General features: G+C 47.0%; 1 protein-coding gene across 1 annotated transcript; it reads right to left on the reverse strand.

Moving 5' to 3' along the window:
* Positions 1-1,686: 1,686 nt before the first annotated feature.
* Positions 1,687-19,390, reverse strand: DPP9 (dipeptidyl peptidase 9; the record flags this gene model as incomplete). The annotated part of the gene is made up of 20 exons (XM_082011033.1): positions 1,687-1,779; positions 2,278-2,389; positions 2,727-2,869; positions 3,417-3,569; positions 3,723-3,869; positions 4,173-4,318; positions 4,925-5,060; positions 5,277-5,429; positions 6,962-7,041; positions 7,151-7,316; positions 8,127-8,304; positions 9,775-9,875; positions 10,365-10,422; positions 10,936-11,068; positions 11,362-11,475; positions 11,638-11,806; positions 12,034-12,207; positions 13,233-13,345; positions 16,113-16,366; positions 19,335-19,390. The coding sequence occupies 20 exons, from the start codon at positions 19,388-19,390 to the stop codon at positions 1,687-1,689; spliced, it is 2,679 nt and encodes an 892-aa protein (XP_081867159.1).
* Between the last annotated feature and the right edge of the window lie 2,873 nt (positions 19,391-22,263).

Raw genomic sequence — 22,263 nt, forward strand, 5'->3', positions numbered from 1 at the left:
GAGCGCTTGCAAGCGCTTGGATCAGAGCAGCTGCGTCCCCCTAGGAAGTCGGAGTGAGTCGGGGCGCCGGGCAAGGTACCGACCGCCAGCACCGTGGCTGGTATCTGCAAGGACGAGATGTCTGACTCGCTCAAGGTCATGCAGCGCCTTAATGGCAGAGCCAAGAACACGGTCCAGGATTCCCAACTCTCCACCCCGTACCTTCAGTTGCTTGGATCATGCTTCCCCCGAGGAACATCAGGGATTTAATATTCTCTCCACTGCTCGGCACAGAAACCAAACAGAGCACTTTGCTTTTACCACAGACACAGCTTTGGCTATCGTGAGCCAGCTGCCATTTCCTCCCCAGCCCTCTCCTGCACTCCAAAGCCAGGCACAAATGCCAGCCAGCATGTCTCTTTCCAATATTTTAATGAGTCGCTACATCTTACACTCATAATTATAAAAGAATAAGAATCCATAAAAATATTTTCTTTTCATAATACGCACTTAAAATACTCCAGGGCAAGTCAACGTGGTTCATTTGGGTGGGGTTTTATGTTTTGTTTTTTTCGGGTTTGGTTGTTGTGTTGTTTTTTTTTTTTTAAATCTTTTTGCCCCTTGCAGAACCCTTGGCTTGAGGGGGGGTATGTGCTCCCCTGAGGTGCAATTGCTCAATCCCCCCTCCCCAGAACTGCAGTTCCTGTTGACCAGGTAAATAAAAACAAGAAGAGAGCATTTGCTGAGTAGACGGGCAAGGGGAACAGTCACTGACCCGCAGAGAACTGAAGCACAGCCAATTTCAGTGCACATCTGAAAGCTCGGGGTGTCAGGGAAGGAGAAGGTGGGATCAGAAGGCAGCACAGAGAACGGAGGGAGGGAGGATTTGCATAAATATCATCCACCTTGCATTGCAAAAACCCAAATGCTGCTGTGATCTCTGGTTGTAGCCAGCTGCTTCAGCTGCCACGCTACCTGTTGGCACAACCCTGCTTGTGAGCGGCCATTAGAGAAAGGTATCAGAGGACGCTGTTACCGACCCCAGCCACTTCCTCCATCTGCTCTGCAAAATTAAATTGAAAAATAGAAAAGACTAGTGTTGCATGCTTCTGTAGAGCTCTCGTCGCATCCCAGGGCTCCACGTTGTCGCAGCAGCGCCAGGACACAGCAGCAGCAGCAGCAGCAGCAATCAGCTCCCTCGGGGCTTAACAACAGGTAAGTTCTCTCTTCCCTCCTACTCCTGGCTTAAGGCAGCTTGCTGATTCGGCTCTTCGATTTCCAACACAGGCACTGAGTTCTTGCAGGTAAGAGTATGGGAACTGCAGAGGTGCAGTGGAAGGGGAAAAGGAAGGGGGAGAGAGAGATGGACACAAACCTCAGCCTCGGGAGGCAGACCACTGTCCATTGATCCCCAGGAGAGAGGGAGTAGCAGCAAAAAAAGCATTAACAGCCAGGCCAGAGGAGAGGGACAGGACGAGCAGCTGAGCAGGGGCAGACCTCCAGCGTGGATAATGAAAGAAGGTGGCACTGTCCAAAGGGAAGGTGCCCTCCACCCTCCCCCCCTCGCTCGGGGGGGACACCCGGCCCAGACGGGGGCACTCGGCCATTTGTGCTCTGGGTGAGATGGCTGTCGAAGGAGGCAGTAGTGGCAGGGCACAAGAGGGGGAAGGTGAGCTGTCAGTGTCCAGTTTGCAGAGGCTTGTGCTCTCAGAGGTATTCTTGTAGAAAGTGCAGCAGCGTGATTTCATAGTGCTCTCCTGACTCAGGGCACCGAATACTGTGTCTCTCGTTGGGGTAGATCTGTGCAGAAGCAGAGAGACAGGACAGTTAGCTGCGAGCTAACAGCTCATTCAGCATGGACAAGCCTCCCTCACGTCTGCCCTCTTCCCTCAGCCCAGCCTCCATCAGGACAAAGAGGTGCCAGGGAAGGTCTAGAACACCAGCCCCCCTCCCGCGCTGCGCTGGCGTGTGCTGCTAGTCCGCTCCAAAGTCAGCCACCTCTGCTGCCACCAGCCAAGTGAGACAGCAACAGTTCAGTGGAGAAGGAAAGTTCCAGGCCTGAGGACAGGAGCCCCGTTTGCAAATGCTTTGAGAGACAGGCCACATCTGCCAGCAATGAAACAGCCACAGTGCCACCTCCCGGCCACTTCTTGGAGTCAAACTAGGCATTTACTGGTCATCTACATGGCAACAAGATGTGGGAGCATCTGTCTCCACCTTCTCCCACGCCCTGAACACACAGCAGAAAACTTCTTCCAGATTTAAGGGACCTTCCCACTTCACTCTTGTTCCTCCTACCTGCAGCTGGTAAGGTTTTCCAGCCCGGATTAGCTGTGATACCAGGAAGTTGGTGTGAAAAAAGTGCACGTTTTCATCCAAAAAGCCATGGAGGATCAGCAAACGATTTGGCCTGGGGGTGGGATGAGAGACAGGATGAGAAACCACACAAAAAGCCCTGCAGTGGGTCTGAGCAAAGAGCTGCCAGTCAGCAAGCCAAAACTGCGCAATGGACAGGCAGTCAGAACAGCATAAGGCCGTGGATGTGGTCCTCAACCCTTCCCCAGCAAAGGGGGCTGGGGTACAGTGCCCCAGCTTGCTGCAGACGGCAGCAACCAGCCAGGTAAGGTAAAATTAAATGGGGTCAGAATCCAGCTGTTTTTCTAGGATTCAGCAGAGGTGCAACTGGTGGCACCAAGCAGGACCCGGGAGCAGGTTTTTAGCGGATCACTCAACCACGCGGTACTCACTCATTGGGAAGCTTTTCTACGTGTAATGCCACAGAGCCAGCCTCATAACCTTGCTGGTTGTTTTCTGGGATATCCATGTACCGCTCAGTATACCCGGTATCATATGCCATCCACACTGTGACAGGAGCACCTGCTATAGCAATCTGTCAAACAAATAGGTGGCAGGAGACAGCCTCAATTATCACGTGCTAAAGAGTTCAAGTGCTCCCCTTCTTCCTGAAGAGGCAGGAAAAAACAGGCTCTGGACTGGTCTGTCACTCAAGACCAGAATTCTTCTACAGCAAACCCACATAAACCCCAGATTTTTACTTGTAAAACCCAGTTTCTTCCTTGTGCTATTCCTTTTATAGTCACAATGAGGCAAATCCCTGCCTAAGAGCACTAAAGGCTTCCCCTTTTCAAGGAGGACTCGGGAAGGGAATTAGGGATAGTGCATAAATTATCTCATTGGATATTAGGCTAAGTCCTCCACTAGCAGTCACTGGGGAATGACCCCATCAAGCCTCAGACAAGTGTGAACTGTAAGCAGAATGCAGGACTGTAGCCAGGAGCTACAGGCAGGCAGGACTGAGGGACATTTTCGCCTGTCCATCAGAAACATCAAGCAAAAAAGCCAACTCCAGATGCCAAGAGTTCCAGAAGCTGAGAGAGATAAGAGTCCCAGGATGACAGCCCCATGTAGAAACTTACCTTGAAGACATTGGGTTTGCAGATAAGACCCATGAGGGAAAGAAAACCCCCATATGACCAGCCATGTATGGCTACCCGACTCAAGTCGATGAACCCGTATTTTTCTGCTACATAATGTAAACCTTCCACCTGGTCCTCTATCTCTACTTGACCCTAAAAGGCAACATAGAAGCTCAGGTTAGTGGCTTTCTAAATCTAGAAACTTGAGACAGAAGAGACAAGAGCAACACTCACACAGGAAACATGCAGCCAGGCAGTCTTAGAAAGAGCAAATGAACAGATTCATCAACAAAAGTAGTACATTACCATTTGGTTTTTCAGGGCCCCTTCAAATTTGAGTCCTCGCTGGCATGAACCCCTTCCATCAATTACTACCACAGCATAGCCTAGGGACGCTAGCGTGTTTAGCCGTAAGTACTTGATTCCTTTGAAGGAGTTATTCACCAGCTGCACCTGCAGGAGGAGGGAAGAAAAGTTTCAGAGCCAAGCAGCTGCCTTCCAGTACCTTCCTCTGTCTGTCCCACTGTGTGGGATCCCGAGCTGGACAGCAGCCACTAACTGAGCTATCAGAGCCACGCAAATCAGACCAAATGCTGGAAAAATTATCTGAGGTTTGAAGCAGAGGTCAGAACAGAGATCCAGTGCTCAGTGCTAACCAAAGCATAAGTCTTGAATGCATGACTGAGCTACAGCAGAGCTCTGCCCTGGACAGCAATCCCATGGCCAACACTAGCAGTCAACAATCTGGATTATTACCTGAGGGCCTCCATACACAAAGAGCACCGTGGGATGTTTCTTCCCAGGCTGGACATCATGAGGTTTGTAGACCATTCCGTAGAGCTCAACATCTGACTGTGTACGGAAGTGAAAGATCTCAGGTGGGATATAATCTGGGGGACAACCTGCAGAAAGAAGTTCAGACACTAGCAATGTAGTAGCTGTCAGCAAGCACCGCCTCCTGCCCTGCCTGAACAAGCTCATTCTGTTCAAACTTGACCCTAGTCAAGGCTCTTTCAATACCAAACCATACCAAGCCTTAGCAATGCCTCCCAGAAGCCTCTCACTGGGAAACATAGAGCTTCTATCTGCCTGTGTAGGGCAACAGCCCATATAAAGAGTGAAGGGATCACACAAGAAAACATCATCAGCTGAGTATTCTCAGATAAGGCACTCTATGCCACAAACAGCAAAATGTGGAAGGTTAAGAACAGGGATGAGTCAAATGGAGAAAACATTTTTCAGGAGGGGTTCAGGTGCTGCTGTGAGCTGTATCTAAAACTTTAAAGCCTGCAGCCTTAAAGTACAGAACAGTAACATCTTAAAAGCCTATACACCATTTCCTGGATGAGCTACCCACTAGAGATACCTGCCCCACAAGATAACATAATTCATTTTGCCTTAGAGTGGTTACTTGGGCCACTTGCCTCTCCATCACTTCTGACTACCTACTACTAGTAGGAAGAGTATCACAGACATAACATTGCATTGACACGTTCTGCAGGACTTACTGGCTGCCTCCATCATGCTAGCCCAAAACTTGGGCTGCTTGTGGAGCGGGTCATCATCGGAGCCACTGAGCTTGTAGACGTGCACACAAGGAGGAGTGCTCACGCTGCTGTAGTGGCTGATGAACATGTCAAAGTTCTACAGATGGGAGAAAGAAGAGTTAGGGGAACAAGGTCTTTCATTTCCCACATCTAATCTCGTCCATGCAGGTCTCAAACGAGAGCTCCCACATCTCAAGCAACCAAGACAAAGAAGCCCTCAGGACTCATTACTGGTCATGATTCATTACCATTCTTAGTCTGGATCCCTGTCAGCCAGGGGATGAGGGCATCTTGTATCTAAGAAACAACAAACCTGGCTCATTGAACAGCTGTGGGAGAAGCCCGGAGTGGTGAGTCGCACAATTTCTCCAGGAGACTCATAGCTGACTACGTAGAGGTGGTGCTCCAGCGGGGTGTCCTTTGTGCCTTGGAAATACACCAGCTTTGTAGCCTCATTGACCCAGATCTACGTGGGGAAGAGAGGGCTCAGTGACAGAAGGATGACAACTACTGCTCCTCTGCCAGTTCAAACAGCCTGGCCCCAGGCAGAGTCAGCTTAAAACACAAATAGACCATGACAGACTGCTCACGGCATTAGGGACCGTACACAAGGCCTCTTGATATGAAAGGCTAGAGAACACATACGCAGCACTTATGGAGAACTGCATATAGTCCAATGAAGTAACGAAAAGTGGTCACTCAGCTTTTTTAAGAGACTCAAAGCATTTGCTTACCAATGAGCATAAAAAGTTGGGCTCTATTCCCCACAGGTGAAACTAGGAAGATTCTGTGGTTAAATATGGCATCTTCCCATAGTATGTCTGGATTATAAGGGTACTTGTGTATTTTTTCCAGCAATTGTGATAATGAATTCCCATCTGCGGAAGGATCAGTCTAATAGCTCTAACAGTACCAAACTTTAAATATGTTTTTAATGTCCAGGTAAAGCTGTTTCTAAAAGCCACCTGGCTAGCCAGGAATAGAGACGACAGCTTTTAAATACTGCATTGATCCGGCAACAGTAACTGAACTGTTTTCCACCTTACAGTTTCCAAACGTTGAAGCTCAAATGCTATTTCTGGCTAATCCACAGTTTGGACCACTGTGGACAGCAAAGGGAAAAAAAATATCCAATTTAATTGGCCAGGAAAACTGGGCAGAGCCCTGTGGAGCAACAAATGCATCAAAATAATTGCTGCTAACACAATTTTAGCCATAACACATGCAGGGAAGAGCTGTGGCCAAAATCAACAGCATGTACAGAGAGAATTCACACGGGGAGGGACAGCAGGTTAATTGCAGATTGAGGAAAAGCAGCAGAAACCAAACACATGGAGCTGTAGGCCTTTTAAAAAGCGAGAAGTGAAAATCCAGATTAATTGGAAATGAACAGACAAGGTCTTTATTTTGACAGAAATCACCTGGGAGCATTAAAGATCAGACTCAGAGTTAATTCCTGCAGCAAAAATGGAACTAGCTTTCCACAAGATTAATAAAAATTCATTTCTGGCTATTCTGCAACCAATAACAGATACAGTTTCTCCATATTCTAAATTGCTTTATACTCCCTAGCTGCCTTCTTCCTAAAGGCTCTACTGAGGGATCAGCTGGAGACCAAGAGTTTCACTCTAAGCACTAGGACATATTTCCAATTCACCAGTACTCATTGGGGTTAAAATGCTTTGGCAAAGGCAGCAATCCCAAGCTTCTCCACAAAATAGTTCTTTGTTGCTCTTGAACCTCAGACTTGTGTCCTTTTTTATGGCCTTACGGGATTTACCTAAGGAGCAATCTGAAGTCTGATTAAAAAGGCAATCAGTTCAGTGTGCACTGGACTACAGCACTTCTGGGGGAAGCAGAGGCAGCAATAAAAAGAGAAACAAAATGAAGCTTAAGTAGTTCTAGCTGCTCCCGGGTGTAACAGAGGGCATAGGCCAGGACTGTGGGCAGACAATGCAGAGCTGTAACACTGCAAGAGAAAATAAAAATAACCACTACCTTCGATCCATGCCTCGCCAACACCTCCCATTCCCCACCAGTCAGGGCAATCTCCTCTTTGATAGGACATTTGAAATCATCTAGAAGAAAGAACATGAGAATAAATCACTGTCTTCCCCAAAAGACAAACACAAGCAAATCAGAGAGGGAGCTCCCAAAGCTGAAACACCGACAAAGTGCAGCTCTTACCCTCACTATGGACATACGGCTGCACCCAGTCATAGCTGCCTTGCTTTAGGACTGCTGTGACTCTGTAAAGGTGACAGAAACCTGTTTTGCATTCGTTGGCTCGGATAAAGCAGAGTTCTTCCTCCTCTCCCGCCGGTTGGATGAAAGGATAGAAGATATCATGAACCTGTCACACAAGGCAAAAGACACGTGAGTGATTTGTATTGAGACAGCAAAGGCATAGCCAAGGGAGTCACTGCTAAACCACTGGGCCTTCAAAGGAAAGGAGGGGGGAAGAAACAACTCAGATGAGCAGCTAGTGGGAAAAAGCCATTCCATACTTTCCTTTTACCACAAAGAAACTCTGGGCCCACATCGAAGACCATGTGCTCTGGGCTTTCCATGGCTACCACCAAAACCAGCATCAGTCCTGCCTCTGAGCTAGATATTTCAGCTATGAGTCCCACAAGGTGGTTGCTATTCCAACACCTTAGGAATGCCACGGTGTGAACTCCAGGCCCCTTTGTCACTTCAGTACTAAGATGCTTAATCTTAGAGGCTGAAGTTTATTCCCTGTCCCCTATGTCCATTACCTACCTAAACAAGTGCAACAAATTCCAGGGATTAGGGTTGCTCTTCCCTCAAGAGGCTATTTAATCTTGTACTAAAATACCCCAAAAAGAATAGCAGTGTTACATCCAAGAGCGTCAGTGTCCAAAATGCCTGTGTTCACCACGAACGTTAGGAAGAATTAAATGAAAGCTGCAACTGCAAGGAGATGGCAGGATCCTCATCTCTTCCAGTCTTTCTGACTGCATGAAAGTCCTTCTCATGGCTTTATCAAACCTCCTGAATTAACACCAAATCTGGAATTACTGATTAGCAAAGCAGTCTGCTGGATCATGGACTAAACTGGACACACAGCCAACACAAAAATGGTTAACTGTGGGGGAGGAAGGGGCAGCCTGTGTTCTCCTCGCAGCCCCGAGCCTCTTACATTTATCCACACATCAGTGGTTTCTTCATAGATCACAAATGGCTGGACATTTTCTGGCACAGTTTTGGCAAATTCAGCACGCTGCTCCTCATTTTCTGGGACTGGAATAAAGAGTGCTGGAGGCAAAAGGATTAGCTGCAGCCGCTGCTGAGGTCTGTCTAGGAACATAGCCCAGGCACTGGGGAAAGAAGTTGGAGGTGAATGTCAGTATCACAAAATAGATGTCCCTTTCTAACACTCAGAACATGCAGCCCTTTCCCCTCCCCACTGGCAGAAAGGATTTCGGCATCTGAATGCAAAGCTTTTCTCATCATCGCTGCTTTCTAATCTCCTGGAAGCTTTGCCAACAAACATGTATTGCCAGACATCTCTGGTATTTCACAGGGGTATCGTTCAGGCAAGATGCCTGACAGATTTGCCAGAGTGTCTATTCCAAGGGAGCACTGTTAACAGAACCCTGTCTCCAGAATGTAACTCTTCCTTGGACAGCCCCTCCATCAGGAAGCACGATTTGTTTTCTAGCAAGGTCCTAACAAGCTGAAGTGATCACTCTTAAAAGTGATCCATTTGTAGCTTCCTCATCACACGCTGCACTAGCAGGGAAAGGCACAGACCTAAGACAACTGCCAAGTGAAGGAGTCGTTTCAGTCTCAGCCTTGTTCCTCTCCAAGGAGAGTCATTTGAAGTGGTGCTGCACTGCAGGCCTCTCAACATGACAGATGGCAAGCCACCGCTGCATAGTGTGGCTACCCCAAGGCCTGGAAGTGCATCAAGGGAAGTTTCATCATTAAGACAGACTTTCAAAAGAGCCATTCTCCCTAGCATCTCAGTGACTGTGGATTTCATGAACTGATATATTCAGCACATTTAGATAAGCTCTGGTGCAGAACATAAGAATCACCTACAGGATTACCTTCTGTAAAGCTGTCTGAATTTAGTTTCCAGAGTAAAAAATTAATGATGAGTTACAGAATGCAGTCTTCAAAGACAGCTTAAGTCACCTTAACTTGATCTGGACAGAAACTAGTTAACAGTCGAGCAAGCTTTTGCGAGGAAAAAATTAAGAGCTTTAAAATTTCAAACCAGTCAGGTCAGTGTGAATTCTGTAACTCTTCAGGCAAGGCTGGCCAGCACAAGACTGTGTATCACGTTTGGAGCAATAGCGACCTACAGGAGCACACTGGTCACAGAGCAATATTTCCTCCTTGTACACACTACACGAAGGACTCGGCACCACGCAAACTGCCCGCTTTCCCATGATACGTTTGGCACTGATCACAAACTGGACCAATGAACAATGATAAAACTGCTGTCAGTACATTCTCATTTTCAGCAGGAAGCATATTGTACTTGTGTTAAACATCTTTAAGTCAAAAGAATTCCCTAGGACTGCCCACTTAACATATCAATGTCATTTAACTTTGTGATTGTGACTTAAACCCCACAGCTTGTCACTCTGGTCTACATTTGATTAATTCCTACTTTTAGGATGTCATAACACTGAAGAAGCCAAATACTCATGTGCCATTTCTGGCACTCATGGCTTTAAAACCAGGTCATGACTACTACACGAAGCATGTCGAGGGCCTGAAGTAGTTCAGCCAGGGAAGCCCTTGGGAGCATTAGTTTGGAAGAAAAACTTATGTACTATTTGCCATCTCGGGTCCATCCAGCACGGGCAATGTACTCCACAGTCGGAAACAATGCAGAAAATGGTTGCACCAGCTCCTTGTCCTGAGCACACACGATCTGCAGCAAAAGGAAGGTCCAGTATCAAATCAGACTGCTACCAGACCTCCCCACCTCCTCCTATGGAGGGTCAGGCCAGGAGAAGCAAGCCTTTCTACAAATGGCAGGAAGAGAAGGGAAAAAACAAGCTTCAAAGCAAAATGATTTTGGCATTCAGCCACAGAAGAGGTACAGCCAGGGACTGAAGCCCAGGATTAAATCAGGCTTCAACCCTCCTGCTCTACTATTGACAATGTGGTATCCCAGGCTAACCCTACTTCTCACTTCCCTCCCCTCTCCCAGCTCCCTCTCCACCAGAACAATATTTTTGAGCATTTTCAAGCTCTTTGTTTCTTGGATAAACACATTACAGAACCAGGTGTTACAAGAGGATGAAAACAAAGGCTAACAATGTCTACGATTTCTTAGTGACCTTGTCTTAATTCTAGGGAGAGTCAGAAGCGGTCAACCCTCCTGTGAAATATCCCATTCTGAGTTGTTATCACTTACCTTACCCTTGCTGTCTGTTTTAAATTCTGCCAGTTTTAATGTAATCTTGGGGTTTTTGCTGCCTGTGGAGAAGGATTGAAAGAATACCAATATGACAGACTTGAACACTCCATGGTTATACACAATACAGCTTTCCCAGAAAACAACTGACCCTGGTCCTACAGAAATGGCTGTGTGTGAATGTTCAAATATCAAATTATGTATGTGAGCAAACACCAGTGTAATCACAAGAGTCATTCTGGGTATGGGAAAAGTTTGCTTTTGCCTTGCCTAGTTGGCTGTGCATGTTCTCAGGAGGGAGAGGAAAGACGTGATTCAAAATGTATTCCATGATACACCACCAGATACATTCCATTTTCTCAGCAATCCTTTCATTGAAGCTGAACTTTAAATCCCATTCCTTTCTTGCAGTAGATTTTGGGCTCGGAGACTCAATTAGGCCTCAACATTTACAACCAGCTTCTACACCCTAGTAAGTACCCCGATTAATCATGCAAAGTTTATAGCACAAATTCCACTGCTGCTGCCAGCAGGAGTCAAGAGTTGCATTAGCAGCCCCACGGTATTTCACTTACCTGTCCTGGGGTACCGATAGGAGTCTGTTTTTCTCTCCTCCAAGGCAGGTGAAGGAACATGAATTATCTCCACTTCTGACTCATCCACTTCCTCATACAAGATCCGCAGTGTTTTTAAATCCTCTGAACCTAGGACAAAGAGTAAGCATGTTTTCCAGCTGTTTCTAACTTGCCTGGAGCACCGTGGCAGTACACTCTGGTCCAGAGCGCACACCTCCTGTATAGCCACAGCTCCTAGAGACCACCTGCAAATACTCCGCAGAGCACAATTATAATTCCTCAGTGTTTTGCTCCTTCAGGTGGCCTCCCCAGAAACAGACCAAACCCCAGGCCCAACAGAAAACCTTGCTCAAAACATTGTTCATAGCAGGGGCCAGCAGCAGTTACAGCATCAGAATTTGATAAGCAGAACACTGACTGACCTTCTGTGGAAGCTGTGGGACACCACCAATAGCCTGTGAACCGATCAAACTCCTCCTGAATGACAAAAGTGGCTACACCAGCAGACTTGGGGTCATCGAGAACATTGGATAAGCCTGGAGAGGAACAAAGAGGAAACTGCGTTTACACCTCCCTGGAAAAAGCTGATCCAAAGGAAGAATGTACTTGTAAGAAATAAGCCATGAAGATATGAGCCCTTCCAGCCCAAATCCATCAGAAGGAATTTCCACTTGAATCTGGCAAGAAGCACCAGTTACCTTTATGGCAGTATGTCATCCGCTTCTCCTCTCCCGTCTCAATATTTGCTACCCACAGATCATTGTTATTAATGAATGAAAAGAAGGCAGGGTCAGCAGGGCAGATCTTGGGATCCATTCGTGGCCCTGTGCACTGAGTCTTGATCTCCAGAGGCTTCATTGGAGACACCTACAGCAACAGACACACAAACAGTTCTGTACCAAATCAGCTTCCAGCTTCATATTTAAAGGTTGAAACCACAGATACAGTACAGCCCATGAAATGAGGGCACACGTAGCCTTAACAGGACACAAGAGAAATGACCACAACCAAACAGCTGCAGATGTGCAGTCATCTCCAACAAAAACCATTAAGTCTGTTTCAGGTGATATTCATAAAATCACTAGCAGACTCACCATGAAGCCATTCTTGCCCCCATCTCGACAATGAAAGAGGCTGTTGCTGGCCTGGAACAGGAATAAGCCACTCTCACTGTGGAAATCATAAGATGTTATACCAAAGACACCAAGTCGCTTGCGTTCCCTCAAGAGTTCCTCTTCTCTAGAATACATCCCATGATGAGGGGTTGCCTAGTATTGAAGGAAAGGAAAATCTGAAAGAATCTGCAAAGAGAGAAACTTCCACAGAATGGGAACGCTGCACGACTGGCACCAGTTATGTTGTGAATGCCCAAAATACAACATACCAGCCAAAACCAGTCTCCAGTCTTACCATACTATAACTACTGTACTCTAGCCTACAGGTGTGATCCAGGAGAACTAAACCAACCGCATGCCCCAGAGTTCCCTCTACATGAGAGATGAATTGCAAATCTGTCATTTCTGCAGTTGTCACTTCAGCATGAACTGAGGACAGCTGCACTTGCTCTGCTTATGCAAATCAGATGTAACCAATTAACTTAATGACATTATCTACAGCCTTCACAAACAGTTTCCATGTCAGACTCTGCAAACAAAAGCTCTTCCGGGGATCTTGAATTACCCTGAAGAGGACTAGCAATCCAAATGGGGTCAAGGCAGCTAAATTCTTTTCAACCAGGAACCTTTTTAGTAAGGAAGACAGACAAACACTGTCCGCTCTCTTCTTCATCAATGCTGTTCGTGACAAAGGACATTAACATACTGAAATCAGGGAGGGGAAAATTCACCCCCTTTACTGTTCATTTGGTGTAGGGCAGAAGCAGCTGTTTAAATTAAACTTTTCTGACTTTCTTAAATGCAGGAAAGATGACAGACAGGCATTCCACCAGCCTCATCAATGAGCATCGCAAAAGTCCAGACAAGATACCCAGAAGAAAGGTGCACTGTCCTGATAGTTTATAATCTGAGGTAGACTACGTGCTAGTTTAGAGTCCTCTTTGCTTGCCACATCAACTGCTGTTTCATGCTCACTGCCAGCTTCACTGCACTCACAAGTGACTGTCTTGCATTATGAAGCAAAGCAGTTCTCAATACAACATACCTACCAATACCATTCTTCATGTCTTATACGCTGGCACACTATTATCTCAGAGTAGTACCCACCACACCAGCCCCACAACATCAGCCAGATTTCCCAAGCACTGTCAACCCAGGTTCTTCACATTTTGGCTTACCTGAAAGTGATCCAGCATCTGTTTCCATGACAAGAGTAGCAAGGCCTCCTTCCGTACCTTTTTGGGGATCTCTGAGTAAAGAAGGGAATTCTCTCGGCTACCATATGGCATTCCTAGTAGGAGGACAAAAGCATCATCATACTTAAGATTAGTTAGCCAGGACAAAGATGACCAACAGCAAATTAAAAAAAAAAAGTCTGATAACAGAGGGGTTAGGGCTCTCCAAAGGCTTTTACCAGCTGTTATTCCCAAGCAGCTCTCAGTTCAATCACAGAATAATATCCAAATTATTTAAATTTAGATATTCACTTATTTAGAAATTTCCCTAAGCAAGATTTAACACTAACCAACCCCTTCAGAATTGGTTATGTCCAACTTTCCTCTCTGTGGACTGTTCAACCCACGCTCTAGATCCACTCTAAAAAAGCCACTCCCTGAATGGGTGATTCAACATTACTCTCCACATTTCTCAGCCAGAAATTTCCTACAGGGACCTCATTCAGACCAACGCACCAGCCTGCAAGAGGGGAAGAAAAAGCTTGGAAACTCTAGAGAGCCCATTCAAATATGAAACAGTATACTACATAGTCAAAAGACCTCGTCATTCTACATAAGCCTTTGACTGTGGTTATCAAATAAGCTGTTGGCCTTCATCCAATTTCCAAAACAACCACGAAAAATAAAATATCCTGACACACGATTTTGGCAGTTTCAACAAAATCAAAGACCACGAACTTGCCCTCTACATATGCTGTAGCGACTCCCTAGATCAGAATTTCGCACAGGGAAATGTGTCCTGATATTGTCTACTCTGCACATGTTCTGGGCAGAACAGAAAGATTTCTGAGCTGGCTAACCCAGCAGTACGGTTACTTAAAATTAAAACTGAAATATTAATAAGCGTTCAGGAAGCAAAGCAATATGTGAGCATAATAATCCTCAGAGATACAGAAACACCAAAGTGCTGAGCATGTGGTGTTTAATATAAGCAGCATCTGCCATGATACAACATAAAATTCTACAGGGACAACCCAGGGATGATTTAAGATGTCCAAACAGAAAAAACTGCAGATAGGAACAAATTACTATATATACACACATTTGATACTCATGTGACTGTGACCTGGACTTCTCCTTATTATATCAGTACTTTCTACAATGACCTCAGCTGACTACAATCAGTCAGCATTTACAAGAAAAATATCGCCTTCCTCCCCAAAAGACATTATACTTTGCTCCCAAGTAAAGAAAAGTATTCAGCCTCTACAGCAAAGTTCTTCAGCAGTCTTCATCCTACTCCTCGGCATTCAGTATTCACAGAAAAACTTAAAAAATGTTATTTACCATTGGGACAGTAATAGCATGCTGATGTTAAACACTTATGAACTGCTGAAATGGGTTCTGAGTATTTAACAGCACACAGTATGCAACTCAAAAGATGCTCGTTATGGCAACAGAAAGAATTAGTGTTTACCCTTTATTAGGAATGCCTGAGAAGAGGTAGCTCAGTATTACCTGGCAGATACTGATCTTAAAGGATGGCTCAATCTGCTCTACACCCTTACGTTTCCTTAAGGAAGAGAACACTGAAAAGACACTCGTGTATCTTCATTGCTGGTTCTGGCTCCTACAACAGTCACACCCGTGCAGAACACCAACCAGCCGGTAGCTGGTCTGGTTGCCATTTCATACAACAGAAGAACATTAAAAAAAATTTATAATTAGCCACTTAGATCTTTAGTTCTTTAGTTATCTAGATCAAAAACTGTATCAAAGTCAACTTGGCCTTGAAATACATTCAGCTTTAAAACAAGTCTCACTGTTCAGACTCAACAAGAAAAATATGCTAACTCTGGATACTGCCTTTTATAGTCGCACTTTGTCATAAGAACGTATGAAGAGCTATAACAAATCAAGCCACTGACACACAGGAGCTGCTTAATGACAAAACAAATCAGTCCCTCAAATCCAGCATCCTTTGTCCTACAGTGACCTACACACAACAACTCAAAAAAGAAGGGGAAAAAAAAGTGCAGGGTCACTTCAGGGAAGCAGTCAGCTGTATGGAGTTGCACATCAGGCAATTTCTTTACTGGCCCAGTAACGATCAGCTCATGCCCCAAAGCACAACAAACTCTTTATAGTCTATAAAGCTTCCCATGTTACCAACCACAAAATTATCCAGTTACTAAAATCCAACCACTCTGTCACTAATTACATTGTGGCTGCAACTATAATGAAGGACCTGTACAACACAGCATTCTGCTGTCTCTCAATCCTACTGTAAGGAACAGGATATTTCCCTGTGAATACCATTAATAGTTCATCCCCACCAAATCTTCCCCCCTGCCCCTTGAAAGCATTCTACCTACATGGTACTTAATAAAACAGGGAGACACCACCACCCAGCCATTAATACCTAGAACTTGCAACATACAGTTAGTAATTACTGACAGTGAACTCCTTGGAAAGTCAGTCTGATTGATCAATCAATTAAATCCCATTTCTCCTAAGCTACAGAGGCACAAGATAGTCCTGAGTTTGAGGAACATCTCTTCTCTTGCCCCATCACCTGGCCTGACCTGGGTTGCCAAAGGACACTGCAATCACACCTCCGTCACAAGGCAGGTCTGGCCAGCCAGCACTTCCCCTTGTTGCTAAGCAGAAAGGCTGTGGTTAAAGCGCTTGTCTGGGATTGGAGAGGTCTCTGCTCAGTTCCAGGCTGTGCTATAGATCAAGTGTGCAAACCTTGAGCAGCGTTACTTAATCTCAGTTCCCTCATCTCATAAATGGAGATGCCTCTCATCCTTTTCCTCGCCTGTTTAGACTGGAAGTTCTCCCGTAACATATTCACACCCGGCGTCTGGCATGCTGGCTTACCCAGGTAATAAAGACGATGAGAGTGCGGGCTGGACTCTTCTGTTTTCCGGACAAACTGGAAATCATGGGGAGCTTTGTTCACTATCATGCCCGAATACTTCCTGCTGCTGTGAATAATGTCACGCAGCCCATCCCAAGAATGCTTTTGCACCTGGAATTGGGAAGGCACATCCTCCATCTCGACCACTTCAGAGCTGTCTGATAGCGTGTCCACTGCAGTCATCCTCTCTTCCCCTTCAGAACTGGACAAAATACTGAGGGAGGAGTTGAGGGAGAAAATTAAGCCTTAAAATCAAGCAGGCATATTTTGTTGCTTAGATAAAGCTCTAAGCATGCAACAAGCTTAAGAGAACAGGCACTCCTTAAACTACAGATCCTAGGATTCTCTGCACTCAAAGATTACATTTTAAACATACATCAATGTATTGAAAGGAAAAGTGCATCTCCCATCCCATACTGAGTCCTGTAAACGAAGATACTAACCTCAAAAGACTCACTCTCCCAGGACTAGTTCCAGAAACAAGCTGTTAAAAGAAGTACAAGCAGCAGATTCTGGTGCAGAAAACAATCAGCTTGACTCAAAGGAAAAACACCCCAGGAATTTGGACGGATAAGTCATCAAAGCTATGACCTATTGTAAAGGCACATAAACTTCTGCCCTGGAAGACCACAAAAGTGAAGTCCCCTTCCTGCCCTACAGGAAAGCCTGTTCATCATTTAGAGAAGTTTAAGCCCAAGCACAGCACCTCACTTACCTGAACAGCTACTGCAGCCAGGAATGAAGTAGGAGAGATGGCAAAACAGGAAGAAAACAGTGCAAGTGTCTTTGCTAACAGAAGGAAGACAGCAATAACAGACCCTGGTCGTACCCTGCAACATGCGGCACACATTCCTCATACATTTCCAAGCTAGCAGTTATTGAATGAGAGTCTACAAAAAACGCCTCCACATGCAACTACAGCAAACGTTAATTTGAGGAGAGGTGGACTAACAGACTTGCCCAAGGTTAATGATGTAATCTATTGCAAAGCAGGAATGAGCCTAGGACTAGGGAAACCAGTTTCTGTCACCCCATTTGAAAAGCTGGATTCCCCTCCTTGAGGACATTTTAGTTGTTTTGGGGGTATCCAGAAGAATGCTACAAAGAATTTCAGAAGAACTTCAGTTTACTGAAAAATTAGGCCAGAGAAGTTTGCTCCATGAGACAGAATCGCTACCTTTGACACAGCATCAAGAGGCAAACCAGTGACTAAGGATCACACCAAAAAAGCCCTTGTCCTCAGCAGCCCCGAAATTTACATTTTCAAATGAGATGTTTCTTGAGTGTCCTCTGTCATGTAGGGCAGTGACCTGCATTCTCACAGGAGAGCAGCTTCTGAGATGAAGGGTTAAGCAAGAAGTACACATAAACCAAATCTCGAAGACTTCAGCCTCAGTAAGATGCATGAGTTCTTTCGTGACGCAGAGAGAATCAGGGGAAAAAGAGAAGGATTTTTATATCACAAGAAAACACTCACCTCTGCCCATTTTCTACCATGAGTATTTTTCAAGACAACCCCAAGTGTTCCTGGAAGATTCCCCACCAGCTTGTACCTTCTAACAAACTAAAAGGAAGTTCTCACCTAGTTCGACATCTTGTGCAATTACGGCAGGAGATGAGCAAACCTAAACCAATGTACATCTGGACTTCCTTAAACTACAGGCACATGGTACAAGGTCTGTAAATATAACCACATCTTCAAACTGCTAAGTCCCTAACTTGTACAAAATGTGCGAATAATAACACAAGAACAGGGTCCTGAAATAAATCTGTAGGTACTCCTGGTACCTATTGCCCAGCAGTAAATCCACAGCTTGAAAATGAATAGAGAGGAGTATTTTCCAATCAAAGCCAGGCAGGAAGCCCAAGTAAAACCACAAAAGAGAATGTGACGGGATGTTCTAAGACTGTGAGTGTGTCTGTGGCCTCTACTGCCTATATCCAGGGTCTTCATTACTGCAACTAAAATCACATCCGAAGGCAGAAGTGTCGTCTATCAGAAACACATGACAGGAAGACCACAAAACTCCATAAATTGGCACAATTCTCTCAACCCAATCCCACTGCAGATCAAGTCAGTCAATTAAAATAATCTGGCTTTGGCTCAAAATGCCTGACCCTTAGGTTACTCTCACTCAGCTGATGAAACTGTCTTACCAGCCAGCTTGACTTCTGACAAGGAAAAGTTGCACCTTTACAGGCTCAAAACAGTTCACAAATGTAATACTGGTAACTGTCCCAAACTGAACTGGAGGCTGCAGCCCCTTCCAAACGATACTGCCATGATTTTATGATTCACTAAGGAAGCGAAAGGCACAACTTTCAGCTTGGTACTGTTCTTATCCTGGTGATTTTGACACTATGAACAGAGTGGAATAGTGGGATAAGCAAAGTAGCCATCACACAAAGTTACATGAAAGCATTGGGAAATACCACTATCATAGCTGGAGTGTGGTGGAGTCTGGCAAAACTTAGGTCCTGACCCGATACAGAGTAAAAAGAAAATCCAATTGCTTCATCTGTCACTACAGCCATCTCTTGGACAAAATGTAGCAAGTATTTGGCAACACCACATATGTAAGTAAACAAGTATAGGAGTAATTTACCTAACTGAATTGCAGAGTGAATTTGGGGATTAAATTATCCAAAGATTAATTGGATCAAGGCACCAATTTTAACCACCTTACTCTTAGACTGTCTTGAAACTTCGGCATCAATATAGCGCATCTAAGATTTACACCTTACTGGAAAAACACTGTCCTTTACAGTCCTCACACTGAGGCATTGATTTAGATGATTCAGTATTGTTGCAGAAGCACTCCCAAAAACATCTAGCTATCCCTTGGAGGTCTTTTTCTGCCCTGCCTGGCCAGGTTAGATGGATCAGGCACACATCCACCAAGCCCCCCCTTCAGGGGGAACATGTTAGTCTGAAAACAACAAGCAAGCACAGGTGGGACATCAGCCCAGGGAAAAAATTGTAAACCATGGAATTGGAAGTCAGTAAAACAAGTTATCTTCCTGAGTCACTTCCTGACCCACAGATCCTGACACAGAGCTCCCCGGCAGAATTATATACTTGGGATTCTTCACAAACCTCATTGACTCCAAGAAGTGCTTATTGCTCTGTCCCACACAATCTAAAGGTCAATAAAGGCCCTGGGAGTAACCGGGACACATACCTTCTCCAACTTCCTGCAGTCTCGTTTTCCAGACGAACCCTCTTTATCTTCTGCATTAACTACTCAGCAAGCTGGGCAGGACAGGAAACTAGGGAGGAAGAGGGAAAAAGCAAATTTCATATAGTTTCTCCCGTCATAGGAATAAGACTGTATAAAAGCATCCTCCATAAGGCACATTTCCAACTGAGCGTGGAGGCACAAACAAAATCCTTGGTTTGCACTTTACAGTTCAAATCTGTTCTGCCAGCACATGCTGGATATTAACAGCCCAGATAAATCTGAGGGGTATTTCTTCACCTGAACAATGGGACTCAATGAACTCTGTGGCTTGCCTCGTTCCTTCCTCCAAAAATCTTCTTAAAATCTGAGAATCCTCAGTACTGACCCTTCCTTTCATTCCCCTCCCCAAGTCCTGAAATTCTCAGAAGTATTGGGTACTAAGAACTGAGAAAACAGAAGTCTGGTCCATACACTTACAGGCAAGAGTCAAACAAAGGACACCATAAGGAGCCAAGCAGAGGGTCAGCAGCCCCACTACCAACAGCGTCACAGTCCCACCTGGAACATAAAAACCACATTTGTCTTCCCAGCCAGACTGCTGCTTCCCTCTGCCTCAGCCTGATGCCACGTTCACCACACAAGCTCATTTTCCACAGGGAAAAGAAGGCGCTACCTTCACTATCGTCCTTTCTACCCGAGTACACTAAAGTACAAAGATCTTTGTCTCCTCTTCAAGAGAGCTCTGAATCACAAACACACCCGAGACCTGCCACTATCTTTTACCGAGGGCCCTGGTCTGCCCAAATAGCCATTTCCCCACCAAAACCGCGCTCACAGAGGATCAGGAGAGACAAAGCGTCACAAAGAAGTGCCAGCAATGAAGTTCCTAATCTGCAGAGGAGGACAGAGAGGGATGAAGTAGCAGTATCCAGTAATTTAAAGGCAATTTTCAATGCAAGCACAAAGGGCAACAGGAGCGATGCTCAGGAATGCTGAGTAACCTGGTCTGATCTCACAGCTGACCCTGCTTCGAGCCGGGGGTTGGACCAGAGTCTTCCCAAGGTCCCTTCCAATCTCAGTTATTCTGTGAATTTAATGATTCAGGGGAACACCTCACCCTCATCCCACCCGCCACAGCTCACACGTTTCACAGAGGAAAAGAACAGTTTAACATCTTTTGATGCTGAACCCAGGGAAAAAGAAACTGAACAAAACAGACAGGAGAGATCAGAAGCCTGGCATGAATCATGACGCTCATTTGTCAGCGAGACCCTGAGGGGCCTGCTGGTGCATTCAGGAAGCGCCGAAGCAACACAGTCACCTAGAGAAACCCTTACAAATGTGTCCCTGTCACAGCTGGAAGCTTTAAGCCCACCTTCTCTAAAAATAAAAGCAACTGAGGGTGGAATAAACGGGTGGGGATTTCTCTACAGAGGGACGAGCTTTGGCAAAGGCTGCCAGCAGCCCGTGTCCACCCCTGCAGGCCCGCGAGCGGGGCTGGCAGGGAGCTCCTGCCCTTGCTGCGGCGAGAAGGCCGGGCCACGGCTGAGGAGGAGAGGGGGGAGCCCAGGGGACAGAGCAGCCTGTCCCCCACCTCCCTCCACTGCTGGAGGCTGTAGGCTGCTCTTCGCCTGTGGGAGAAGAGAAGCGAGCAGCTTCTACCTGCCTGGGTAGAGCACAGGCTGCTGGGCGGGCAGGCACCCCCCCAAGGCAAGGGGTCCCGCCCCATCGCTGGGGGCACCTTGGGGGGAGTGAAACGCAAACAATCCCCTCCGGGCCCGGCGGCCGTCCCACGCCTGGAGGGCAAACCGTGGGAGAACACCCCGGGCACGGGGTGGCCGCCCCCCACCGCCGGAGGGGAACACACGAGTCACGGGGGGCCTAATATGGAACTCTCGCCCCCCAAGGAAACCCCCCCCCGGCCCAGGGGAGGGGGCAAACACGCCTCCCCCAGGGCAAGCGCCCCCACGTTGGGACGGGCCCCCACCTCCCCCGGCCGAGCCCTGCCCGTACCGGGGGCGGGGGAAGCCCCCACCCCGCCGCTCCCAGGGAGCGCCCCTCCCCTCCCCACTCACCCCGGGGCGCGGCGACCTCCCCCTGACGGGTGGGGGGGGCGGCTCCTCTGCGGGAGGGCGGGGGGGGCGGCGGCGGCTCCGTCACTCCCGCTCCATGTCCCGGACACTGAGCAGCCCCGGAAACGGGGGAGGGGGGGCGGCGGCCTGCCACAAGCGCGACCTTTCACCCGGCGGCGGAAGTGGCGGGAGCGCGCGGGGCGGGATGGCGGGAGCGCGCGGAGGGAGGAAAGTACCAACTACGTGGGGGCGGCGGGGAGAGCCGGGGCTGGGAGGAACCACTGCGTGGGAGGGGGAGATGCCTGCGGGAGGATGGAACCATTCGTCCTACTGAGGGGAGGTAGAGAAAACTGAGGCTAACAGAAGGTAAAAAAAAATCAAAGAGAATATTCTTCACCACCCAGCCTCCAAGACGGGCCCCTAATCAGCATTTATTGCCGCCGTGGGGCAACTGTGGTGCTGTTATAGGCACTCGCTGCGTTCCCCTCGCCCCTGGAGTATGGTTGGGGCCAGGCGGGTGAAGTTGCTGAGACAGGCCGGGGAAAATGTTGTCGCCAGGCGTTGGTGGTATAGTGGTTAGCATAGCTGCCTTCCAAGCAGTTGACCCGGGTTCGATTCCCGGCCAACGCAATGAGATATTTTTCTTCCCCCCCTTTTTTTTCTTTTTTTTGACCCCGGCTCCCCACCGACTCCCAAAACTGATTCTCAACGCGTCCGCACGCGAAGCGCACCGCCCAGGTGCGCTTTACCCACCTGAACCTCGGCGGTCGCCAGCCAGGCGCGGCGGGACGCGGGGGCTGCGTGATGGTGCGGTACATGGTGCCGTTATTTCTCTCCCAACTCGCGGCGGGACCCCC

This window comes from Phaethon aethereus (assembly GCF_964289735.1).
Source record: "Phaethon aethereus genome assembly, chromosome: 26".
In the NCBI taxonomy this organism is placed as follows: domain Eukaryota; kingdom Metazoa; phylum Chordata; class Aves; order Phaethontiformes; family Phaethontidae; genus Phaethon; species Phaethon aethereus.